General features: G+C 39.9%; 1 protein-coding gene and 1 long non-coding RNA gene across 5 annotated transcripts in view; one reads left to right on the forward strand and one right to left on the reverse strand.

Annotated features, from left to right (window-relative positions):
* The window catches only part of LOC140735369 (tektin-3-like), a 116,844-nt gene that overhangs the window by 35,769 nt on the left and 68,355 nt on the right, over window positions 1-12,720 (reverse strand). For all 4 annotated transcript variants that reach the window (XM_073060344.1, XM_073060342.1, XM_073060345.1 and 1 more), the window contains exons 5-6: window positions 9,310-9,453; window positions 2,786-3,008 (exon numbers count right to left, since the gene is read on the reverse strand). In XM_073060344.1, the coding sequence (XP_072916445.1) occupies window positions 2,786-3,008; window positions 9,310-9,453 (367 nt within the window). The remainder of the gene's footprint in view (window positions 1-2,785; window positions 3,009-9,309; window positions 9,454-12,720) is intronic.
* Window positions 6,560-12,720, forward strand: part of LOC140735373 (uncharacterized) — a 28,112-nt gene continuing 21,951 nt past the window's right edge. The window contains exons 1-2 of the long non-coding RNA XR_012100739.1: window positions 6,560-6,749; window positions 12,038-12,173. This is a non-coding gene — a long non-coding RNA (uncharacterized lncRNA). The remainder of the gene's footprint in view (window positions 6,750-12,037; window positions 12,174-12,720) is intronic.

Genomic DNA, 12,720 nt, shown 5'->3' on the forward strand with positions numbered 1-12,720 from the left:
TATGTGGAAAAACAAACATTCTCAACTAAATAAAGTTCATCTTCAAAAAGCTAAAAAGAACGGAGATTTAGCTTTACCAAATTTTAGGTTTTATTACCTGGCAGTCAATATACGAAATCTTACATGTTGATCATACTATATTAACCGTGAGGCCTGTCCGGTGTGGGTTTCTTTAGAAGCTAATTCTGTTAATAAATTTTCTATCATTTCTCTTCTTGGATCCTGACTTCCTTTATCTAAGCAAACTAACAGATAAACATACTTTGAGGATCTGGATACAATTTAGAAAATACTTTGGTTTATTGAGATTTTCTCTTTCAAGTCCCATTTTTTCTAATTTTTTTTAAAAAACTTTTATGACCGATCCAGATTTTAAAGAATGGGATAGATTGGGTATTAAATGCTTCCAGGGTCTGTTTGTTGGAGGTAGTCTCTTTTTGTTTGAGCAATTGTCAGCTAAACATAGCTTACCAAAACCCCACTTTTTTTGATATCTACAAATTAGAGACTTACTGCAATCTCAATTATATATCTTTCCTAAAAGTCCCGATAAGAACTTATTAGATGTAATTTCTAATTTGAAACCTTTTCATAATGGTTCAATATCCAATATTTATGGCATGTTGCTGGGAATAAGAAATGCACCTTCAGATAAAATTAAAAATCTTTGAGAACAAGATTTACAGATTTCAATTTCTGAGGAAACTTGGAATGGAATTTTTAAATTGGTTAACATTTCATCATTATGTGCCCGCCACTCCCTCCTACAATTCAAAGTGATTCATAGGGCTCACATGACCAAGGATAAGCTATCTTGTTTTTATTTGGATATATCTCCCTAGTGTGATAGATTTAACAATGGAGAAGCTTCACTAATTCATATGTTTTGGACATGTCTGAGACTTGAAAAATACTGGAAGGAAGTATTCCAAACTTTCTCTGTACTTTTCAAAGTAAATTTTAAGCCTAACCCTTTGACTGCCTTATTCGGTATTGTTGGAGGAAAAAATGTTATTTTGGAGACATCTGATTTGCACATTTTAGCTTTTATTTCTCTTATAGCTAGGAGGTCGCTGTTGCTTAAATGGAAGGATGTTGTTCCACCTACCCACGGTCAATGGTTATGTGATGTTATGCCATGCTTAAATTCAGAGAAGATCCGTTGTTCAATTTCTGAATCTAGTCGAGACTTTAACACTTTGTGGGGACTATTTTTGAACTGTTCTCAAAACCTTTGATTTGCTCTTAAAGTACAGATGTTGGCTAATAACATATTTCATATGATAAGGATTTTTTTCCTATTTTCTTTCTGTACCAAACAGCTTTGGTCTTGGTAGTGGGATTAGACTCTCTTTTTATATAATAAAATTATTACATTTCAATATTACGATTTAATTTAATTTACATGAATATAGGGTAATGAGATTCCAAGTGTGATTCAAATATAATGTATTTGATAATATTTAATCCTTTTTTGACTTATAATATATCTTTTTTTGTTTATCGCACCATCTCTGTATTCTTCTATGTAGAAAATTAATAAAAATATTTAAAGAGAAAGCCATGTCTCAATTCATAAGACCATAATGCTTCTGAGTCGAATTAGGCCATCTGACCCATTGAGTCTGCTCCATCATTCCAACATGACTGACCTATTATCCTTCTCAACCCTATTCTCCTGCCTCTCTCTGCAACCTTTGCTGACCTTACTAGTCAAGTACCTATTAACTCCTGCTTTAAATATACCCAATGACTTGGCATTCTGTGGCAATGAATTCCATAGAGTTGTCATCCTCTGGCCAAAGAAATTCAGGGACACAATGGATTATAAATCACTTGCAGCCGTAGTAACAGCTAAGAAGTAGGATTTTGTGGAATGATATATCCATTATAAAACTCAAATCACTCAGTGTTCACTTTATTAGGTCCCTCCTATATTTAATAAGGTGGCTGCTGAGTGTATGCTCATGGTCTTCTGCTGCTGTAGCCCATCTGCTTCAAGCTTGGACATGCTGTGCATTCAGAGATGTTCTTCTGTACACATGGTTATTTGAGTTACTGTCGCCTTTCTGTCAGCTTGAACCAGTCTGGCCTTTCTCCTCTGACCTCTCTCATTGACAAGGCAGTTTCACCCACAGAAGTTCCGCTCACTGGATGTTTCTTTGTTTATTGCACCATCTCTGTAAACCCTAGAGATTGCTGTGGGTAAAAATCCCAGAAAAATAGCAGTTTCTGAGATACTCAAAGCTCCCTGTCTGGCACCAACAATTGTTCCATGCTCAAAGTCACTTAGATGACTTTTCTTTCCTGTTCTGATGTCTGGCCTGAACAATAACTGAACCTTTTGACCATGGCTACATGCTTTTATGCACTGAGTTGCTGCCACATGATTACCTGATTAGATATTTGCATTAATGAGCAGGTGTGCCGAATAAAATGGCATCTGGCCTCTGAGTGGATATCATTTTCTCTGTTTCCTTCCTATCGCCAGGCCTTTTAATTACACTGGATAAACAACAACAAGGCTGGAACTTTTTACTTCAAACATCAGGGACATGAATAGTACTGTGGAAAAAATGCATTGTTTCCAACCAACTTACATCCTGGTATATCCTTTCTTCGTTAATATTTGGACAGAACCCCAAAATTCTCTGAACTAACAGAACTGAGCAGTCCAAGAAGGCTCAATATTACCACCAACCCTTGGTAACGAAAGGCAAAGCTACATCTTCCAAACATCCCACGTTTCTCAGACACACGCACAAAGTCAGTTTCTGTCCCTTACCTTTGCCAAGTGCATCTGTAACTTTTTCTTGGCATCACCAATCTCAAAGATGCGATGCGTAAACGCAAGATTGACGTTGTTAAATTGCTTCCACAACTCCTCGGACGTAGCAGCTAGAAGCTTCTCGAGCTCATCTCGCAGTCTCGATGAAGCAGCGCGCTCACACTGCGCACGTAGAATGTTGTCCTCGGTATACTTCAACCAGGAATCAGGCGTAGTTATCCTATGAAAATACACCCGTGAATTGCTTCATATAGAATGTGCAATGTAAGTTGATTTGATCCTAAAGCCTGCTTAAAAATAGGTTATTAAAATTTGCAGACCAATTGTTAATCAGAGTTTAAAATAAATGTCAAGGTAAATTTATTATTAAAGAATGAACAGTATATATCACCATATACTATGCTGAGGTTCATTTTTGTAGGTATTCACAGTTTAAGTCTGTCCCGAGCCTTATAGGCTCATTAGGCCAGTGCTTATGCCGGTTTCCACGACGTGAAGCAACTGAGAGAATGAGACTCCCCCCACCCCGGATAGGACGCCAGTCTATCGCGAGGTTAACCCCCAGCATTTTGCCAGTACCCATTTTCAGCTGGGTGGACTGGAGCAACGTGTGGTTAAGTGCCTTGCTCAGGGACACAACACGCTGCCTCGGTTGGGGCTCAAACTCACGACCTTCAGATCACTAGTCCAACGCCTTAACCACTTGGCCACGTGCCACGTATTCACAGTAGATACAAAGAAATACAATGGGATCAATGGAAAACAACACACAAAGATAGACAAACAATCAACGTGCAAAAGAAGACAAACTACGAATTCAAAAAATAAAAATTATCATTTATCAGGTTTTATTCAGGGTTCAAATCATCAGTTGATGTAAATTCTACCATACGTTCCCATGTATTTGACTTAAAACAGTTAAGTAAAGTGTACCACTGGAGGCCAGTGAGACAGAGGAATCTTTGAGTCAGCCGGTGTACAGTAAGCAACAGAAATGATGTTTATCTTTGTGGTAAGAGAATATGTGTTTACAAACTCCATTCCTCCACAACCACATTTAATGATTCAGAACATTAAAATGGAGGCAGGAGTGTTCATCCAAACAGCCTCTTTAACTCTTCCTGTGAAGTGTTTCATAGCCAATGTGCTGGTGCTCTCTCTGTCTGCTTCGTGCCTGCACTATGTCAGACCGAATAGGAGGTGGAACGTCCTCATGATGGTTTCCTCATTGTATTTATGGACCAGAGAAAAGAGTGGCATGATTCCTTCAGTACCACATTGAGAATGCAGAGCTGAATCTGCTGCTCTGACTGCAGAGAAGCGGAATGGATAACAAACAGACCGATATATTCCAGCCAAGTGTTTAAGTCAGCCAGCTGCTCTTGATTGGAAAATGAAGTTTAGGACTGGAAGTATTTTTTTTTAAGTTATTGCATGCCTTTTGCAATTTTCTTCTTCAAAAACATGACACCACAAGCTCGAAGTTTATTTTGTACTGAAAGCTAAGGCCTCGGACTCTTCAGTGGCCATGACCTAAGGAGAGGTCATTCAACAAGAGGCACTCATGCACCACAACAAGACAGTAATGCTTGTTTAGAACACTGCCTGGCGAAGGAAGATTTCTGTGAAAAAAAAACATCCACTGCAGAGCTAATCAAACTTATGCCTGAATGTCGATAACTTGTATCAACAGCTGTAATAAAAGAGAAAATTGAGATAATCAAGTGGAAGTAAAAAGTGTTCTCCTCACTTTGTAGCTCTCTACAATTGGCTTTATTACAAAGATACGCATTTGCTAATAGCTTTTTCAAGCACCAAGTGGACTAATGTTTTTATTGGAGGGGAGATGGCATTGCTGGTGGAAAGATTTATCTGGCTGTGGTAAACAGCACAGCTCTATGTACTTATCTTTCCTCTTTCACAGTTTCAGGGCAAATTCCAGACAAAAATGCAATACCAGATCTGCACCTACTTTGAAAACCACTTCCTGTCTCCATTCTTAGAGAAATCAGAAAATTATTACAACAGCTGCAAGCAAATAATATCCCAGTCAATACTGAATAAACAACGATTGATTTCAGACTGTTTCAGAATTACCATGTTGCAAGGAAAATGCATTAAGTTAATTTATAAAATTACCTTTAAGTTCTAACGTCCTCCCATCTCTGTGAGCTTGCACTGGGATTTCCGTGCAGTACAACCTCACATCGCCCAGTCTTCCCAATCCTCCATGTAAGTGTCCACTTCCATGAGAGAACTTTGGCAGGAGACTGCTTCACGCTTTTGGCAGAGAGGATGGAAAGATACAAGCAGACTACACTCTGGGCCAGCATTCGCAATGGACACTATCAAATGACAGACCAGCCTCAGAATTCCCAGGACTCCCTGAGTCACCTGACTGGATTTTACTAAAGTGCATACTTTACAGCTGAGTGTTCCTTAGTGACAGATGTGACTCAGCGGGGAGTCCTTTAATTTCTGAATCAGAAGGTTGTGGCTTCAAATTCCACTACAGAGACTTCAGATTTAAAACTCCATTTTGACACTCCAGTTTAGTATTAAGAGCGTGCGGTTCCAGGGTCTCGGCCCGAAATGTCACTCTGATGTTGTGAAACAAGGACCAGAGTTTATTGTTGCATACAGAATTGGTGATTCCCCTGAAATAAAAGCTAAACATCATTGAAGGAGCTTTGACCAGAATCCTACACCTTGATTGGCATCTTTGCCCAAGTATGTCATCTTCAGCTACAATAGAAGTGCCAACCAACTCTTACGCAATGGGAAACTGGGAAAAAAACTAAAGTCAATTTAGGCCATTGTTGGTTCAAAGTAAATCTATTATCAAATTACATATTTGTCATTATATACAACTCTGAGATTCATTTTAATGCAGGCACACTCAATAGTTCAATGAAAGACTGCCCAACTTGGGTGTTCAACCAGGGTGCAGAAGATAACAACTTGTGCAAATGCAATAGGAAGAAATGATAACAATAATGCAATACAATGAATGTGTGCAAAAAGATACACTGGGTTTCATCCAGAAACTGGGAAAATTCCTCCTCAGATGCACTCAAGTCCAGGTTGTCTGACTGTAGATACATTGGTGTTTTGGGTAAAGACTTCCCATGCAGGCCTACACTCAACTCTGCACTAAAGCCTTCAACCCTGATTGCCATTAATCTCTTCTGATGAATTTTTTGTACCAGTGCTTCTGACTCGTCATTATTAATGTTAGTAGCTTTGTTCACACATCTCACCTATTGTATTGTGAACAAATTAAGTTCTGTTATCACAATATCCTTCTTAATGGCAAGCTGTTGATTTCCTTGACCGTGTAGGGCAGAGACCAGTTGATGCCCAGTTCATAGGATGGGCGAGTGTAATCCATAGAAAGATGTGCTGCAAATCACTCTCCGTACCAAAAGGTATTCAGTTTTAATTTGTTCAGACAAAAATATGGATTCATGTTTTCTAGACTAGGCATGACATAGATCAGGTGCTGCGAAAAGCTTTCCCTCTCCCTTCCAACCAGCAAAATGACTTCAGATTAAAATGAAAACAGTGAAAGTGTGAATAGAAGATGTTTATATGGATGCAGTAAGGGCACAACTTGACATTCCTCAGTGTACCAAGAAGTCTGCAACTAGGTACTGGTCTCCAATTACTAAGGAGAAGGTGCTCAGAAAGCTGAGTGGTATGAAAGTAGACAAGTCACCTGGACCAGATGGACTACTTGCAAGGGTTCTGAAAGAGGTGATAAGATGGTGGAGGCATTAATAATAACCTTTCAAGAAGTACTAGATTCTGGAATGGTTCTGGAGGACTGGAAAGTTCAAAGTTCAACGTAAAATTTATTATCAGAGTACCACAAACAACCCTGAGAATCTTTTTCCTGCGGGCATACTAGGCTAATCTAAAGAACAGTAACCATGAACAGGATCAATGGACAACAAACTGTGTAAGTGTAAATATAAGTAAATAAATAATATGTATGAAATAACAAGTTAAAGAATCCTTAAAATGAGACCATTAGCTGTGGGAATACCAGAACTAGAGTGAGTGTAGTTATCCCCTTTTGGTCAAAAGCCTGATGATTGAGTGGTAATAACTGTTCTTGAACCTGGTGGTGCGAGTCCTGAGGCACTTGTACCTTCTACCTGATGACAACTGTCAGAGCCTGGGCGGTGAAGATCTTTGATGATGGATGCTGCTTTTCTATGGCAATGTTTCATGTAGATGTGCTCAGTAGTTGGGAGGGCTTTACTCGTAATATACTAGGCCAAATTCATGACCTTTTGTAGGATTTTCTGCTCAAAGGCATCGGTGTTCCCACACCAGCACACTTTCCACCACACATCTATAGAAGTCTGCCAAGGTTTTTGATGATATTCTGAACCTCCTGAGGACGTAGAAGCGCTGCTGTGTTTTCTTTGCAATTATATTTAAATTATGGGTCCAGGCCAGGTCCTCTGGGATAGTGACACCCAGGAATTTAAAGTTAATGACCCTCTCCACCTCTGATCCTCTGATGTGTATTGGCTCATGGGCCTCTAGTTACCCTCTCTTGAAATCTAATATCAATTCCTTGGTCTTACTGACATTGAATGAAAGGTTGTTGTTATTACACCACTCAGCCAAATTTTCAATTTCCCTCCTGTATGCTGATTCATCACCACCTTTGATACGGCCCACAACAGTAGTGTAATCAGCAAACTTGTATATGGTGTTGGAGCTGTAATTAGCCACACAGTCATAGGTGCAATGCAAATGTCATTCCACTCTTTAAGAAGAGAGGGAGACAGAGGAAAGGAAATTCTACACCAGTCAGCCTGATTTCAGTGTTGGGAAGATGTTAGGAGTCCATTATTAAGGATGAGGTTTGGGGGTACTTGGAGGCACATGATAAAGTGGGCCAAAATCAGCATGGTTTCCTTCAGGGGAAATCATGCCTGACAAATGTGTTGAACTCTTTGAGGAAATAACAAGCAGGATAGACAAAGGAGAGTCAATGCATGTTGTTTACTTGGATTTTCAGAAGACCTTCGACGAAGTGCCACACGTGAGGCTGTTTAGTGAGATAGGAGCCTTTGGTATTACCAGAAAGACACTGGCGTGGATAGATGATCGGCCAACTGTCAGGAGGAAAAGAGTGGGAATAAAGGGGTCTTATCCTGGTTGGCTGCCGGTGACCAGTGGGTGTTCTGCAGGAGTCAGTATTGGGATCGCTTCTTTTCACATTATATGCCAATGATTTGGATGAAGGAATTTTGATGGCTTTGTAGCCAAACTTGTGGATGATACTAAGATAGGTGGACAGGAACATAATGATGAGGAAGCAGGGTGTCTTCCGAAGGACTTAGATTGGGAGAATGGGCAAAGAAGTGGCAGATTGAATAGTGTCGGGAAGTCTGTGGTGATGCACTCTGGCAGAAGGAATAAAGGCATAGACTATTTTCTAAATGGGGAGAATATTCAAAACTCAGAGGTACAAAGGAACTTGGGAGTCCTTGTGCAGAATTCCCTACAGATTGATTTGTGGTTGAGTCAGTGGTAAGGAAGGCAAATGCAATATTAGCATTCACTTTGAGAGGACTAAAATATAAGAGCAAGTATATTATGCCGAGTCTTTATAAGGCATTGGTCAGACTGCACCTGAGGTATTGTGGGCAATTATGGGCCCCTTATCTAAGAAAAGATGTGCTGTCATTGGAGAGGGTCCAGAGGAGTTTCACAAGAATTATTCTGGAAATGAAAGGGTTAACATCTGAGGAACTTGCATGGCTGTGGGCCTGTATTCACTAGAGTATAGGTGAAGGAAGGGGGAATCTCATTGAAACCTATTGAATATTGGAAGGCCTAGATAGAGGGGATGTGGAGAGGATGTTTACTGTAGTGGGTGAGTCTACAACCAGGGGGCACAGTCTCAGAATAGAGAAATGACCATCTAGGACAGAGATGAGGAGGAATTTCTTTAGCCAGAAGGTGTTGAATCTGTGGATTCATTGCCATGGACATCTGTGGAGGCCAAATCACTGAGTATATTTAAAGTGGAGGTTTAGAAAGGATGTCAAAGGTTATAGGGAGAAGGCAGGAGAGTGGGTTTGAGAAGGTTAATAAATCAGCGATGGCAGAGCAGCATGCATGAAATGCTGTGGGAACTCAGCAGGAAAACAGTAAATGGTCGGTCAAATGGCCGAACTCTGCTCCTGCCTTATGGTCTGCTTGAACCATCAGGATGATTTTTAATGAAAATAGAAAGCCGGAGACATGCAAAATACTAATCTACCATCACCACAAAAAGTCAAAATCTAACCAATTAAAAAAAACCAAGTATCAGAAAAACTTCCACGGTACGAAGCTCTATTTTATCATTTCCCTTCAACCATCTCCTCTCAACAATCCACATGAAACAATGAGTTAAATAGTGCCTTATTTTTGTCCTTGGGCTAGCTTTGAATATATTCATCTTAAGTATCAGCTCTCCAAAACAAAGAATCACATTGGGCTATTGTACTCACGTCGCATTCACTTGCTCAATTCCACAGTAATAGTTGATACCATCTGACGTGTTCTTCAACTGATGCGCCTTATCGTCAATCCAGTATGCTGAACATTTATCACACAGATCTCTCTCCAGTTCATGCTGAGCAGCCCTGTCATTTCTGCTTGAACAAAAAAGAGGAAGTTCATGTTTACAAGGTTACTTCAGAGGAGGTGATTCCAGTTACCTGCTGCAGGTTTAAAGTGGTTGAGAGGTTAGATGTGGCGAGCAATTCGATGTGAGAAGACCTTTCACTCTGCTGAATGGATGCTGCAATTGTTCTGTTCGTGTGTGGTTAGAATTTCAATAGGCAGAGAAGTTGGTTAAGCTGCAAGCAGCTCGGATTTTATTTTTGGGTGTTGTTAGAAATTTAAATTGAGAACTGTGAGCTGTCTGTACTGTACATGTTTCTCTACTGTAGATTTCTACGATTCCCTGAACATTGATTGCCGTCTTCATGGGTAATACAAATATAGAGCACAGAGCCAGTCCATGTTGACTCTGGTTGCCTGTCTACACTAATCCCGTTTTCTCACATTATTCCCATATCCCTTTACTCCCTTCCTATCCAAGAATCTGTCCAAATGCATTAAAATACTACTCATATCAGCCTCCACCACCTTGTTCCAAATATCCACTATCCCCTCAAATCACCTTCGAATTCTCAATTCTCCCCTTTAACCTATGTCCTCTAGTTACAGACCCCCTGACTTTGAAAAAGATTCGGACCATCTATCCTAGCTATGGCCCTCTTACTTTTTCAAACGAACATATGGTCACCCTTCAGGCCCAATGTTGTAGTGGGAATGAACCCAGTCTATCTAACCACAGTCCGCCATTCTAGGTAAAATGCCAGTGAACCTCTTCTGCACTCGCTCAATGCCAATTTTTTGAATTGCTACAGTCATATGTAACAGTGACTTGACAGGCAATCTCAGTGGGCTCCCATAAGTCATTGCTCTGGGTCTGCAGTTAATATGTAGGCCGGATCAATCAAGAGTGATAGATTTCCTTCTATGAAGGACTTTTGTGAATAAAATGTAATTTTAACAACATAGTCATCATCACTGATACTAATCCCAGATCATCTGATGAACTGAGTTGGAATTTCCCATCATGGATTCGATACCTTTTGTCCACTCCATGTTCCTGGCTCAGTAAAATGTTTCCTTTATATATCAGAATCAGATTTATCATCACCGGCAAGTATCATGAAACTTGTTAACTTAGCAGCAGCAGTTCAATGCCATACATGATAATATAGAAATAAATAAATCAATTAAAGGATATATGTATATTAAATAGAATTAAAATAGTGCAAAAACAGGAATAATATATATTTAGTATATTAGTATATATATAATATTCTTGGGTTCAATGTCCATTTAGGAATCATTTGGCAGAGGGGAAGAAACTTTTCCTGAATTGCCGAGTGTGTGCGTTCAGGCTTCTGTACCTCCTTCCTGCTAGTAACAATGAGAAAAGGGCATCTGCTGGGTGATGGGGGTCCCTAATAAAGGGCGTTGCCTTTCTGAGGCACTGCTCCTTGAAGATGGAGGCTCGCACCCATGATGGAGCTGACTAAGTTTAGACTCTCTGCAGGTTACTTTGATGCTGTGCAGTAGCCTCCCCCACCATACCAAATAGAGAAGTCAAGGATTCAATTACAGAGGGAGATACAGAGGCCCAGGCCCTGTAATTTATCAGTTAGAACAGTAGGAATGATGGTGTTAAATGCTGAGCTATAGCCAATGAAAAGCATCCCACCATAGGTGTTTGTATTGTCCAGGTGATCTAAGGCCATGTGAAGAGCCATTGATATTGTGTGTGCCGTAGACCCATTGTGGCGATAGGCAAATTGCAGTGGGTCCAGGTCTTCACGTATTAATTTAAGATGAGAAAATAAAGGGTGCATTTGCTCGGAAAAGTGGCTGCAATTAAGAACAGTAACTATTGCAAGATATGGGCAGGAAAAAAAACTGTAAAGAAAATACTGAGCACGGCCTTGGCATGTGGGACTAGCTTGGATATGATTAAAGCTCAGCATTTTATGTTCTCAGCCAAAAGATGCAAAAGCCATGTGTTCTACGATAGTGAAACTCTCCTCATTCACAATGTACTATAACCTCTATGTTAGTCCAAAAAAAAACTTAGATTGCTAGCCAATAATGAACATAATATTTATCTGATTGTGGGTTTTAATTTACCAGTGACTGCGAAGGCAAAGGCAAAAGGTAAAACAAATACTCTATTCTGTGCACACCCGCAAGAATCACACGCTTCAACTGAAGTGTGGTACTGAACCAACAACACCAAGATGCTATCATAGGTTCTAAATGTGAGGGTCTGCACAAGGGAATCGGGCCGATCAAATGATAGTGTGGCGCATAATGCGATGTTCGCTCTCTGGTCCTGCCTTGAGCCTCTGGCATCTTGTCCACAGTTGTAATAGAATTCAAGTGCATGCAAACCTTTGGTGGTGTTCCCCAAATTCCTGCTGATCTACAGCAAGAAATAAAGCAACGAATGTGGCCGACTAAAATGATAGCAAAAATCAGCCCTGGATGCATCTGCTAATGACATGCAACACATCAACTAATTAATCCCTCCAAATTAAATACTGTTGATAAACAAGGTGTCAAATGCAGCTTTTCTTGGTGGTTTAATTTAATTGAAGTACATGCTCATTAATTCCATTGGCACAGGGGGAATCAGTGGACACATAAGCACGTTGCCAATTGTGACGGCTGCAAGTTATTTACCGGCCTCCAGGGATGGAAGAACATTCATCAACAAGCTAACCTAAATCAACTGGAGGTTTGTTATCCTGAAAACCAACAAGTAAGTTCCCAAATCTCTCCGTTTAAAGGTACTGTAAACAACTTTCAGACTATTTACTGAATGACTTGCTACATTTTTCAACTTTGACCAGATGTTACTGATCTATCTCTTCAATAGTTCTTAACTGTGGATTACTTGTATTCCAAGCAGCACCTAATCATCATTAGTTCCATTCCTTATCGTCCTCAGTTTTGCTACAGATAAACATACCTTTTATATAAAAAAAACATATTAGAGTAGTGTTAATTAGGCAGATGGCTATGCTGTATGCAATACCATTGCACTTTTAAAATCAAATCTTGTTTTAAGAACAAACACACGCAAAAGTAAACTGGAATGGGACACTTTGCGCCACAAGCCTGCTCCGCTATTCAAAAAGCTCATGGCAAACTCAGCTGCATTTTTCCCTTTGCTAGCCATGAGATCTCAACATATCAACGCAGCTCTGAAGAAGGCATTGTATTTCATTAGGAGTTTAAGGAGATTTGATATGTCTGCTAATACACTCAATAATTTCTACAGGTATACCATGGAGAGCATTCTAATT

The sequence above is a fragment of the Hemitrygon akajei genome, chromosome 11 (genome assembly GCF_048418815.1).
Source record: "Hemitrygon akajei chromosome 11, sHemAka1.3, whole genome shotgun sequence".
NCBI classification, from domain to species: Eukaryota; Metazoa; Chordata; class Chondrichthyes; order Myliobatiformes; family Dasyatidae; genus Hemitrygon; species Hemitrygon akajei.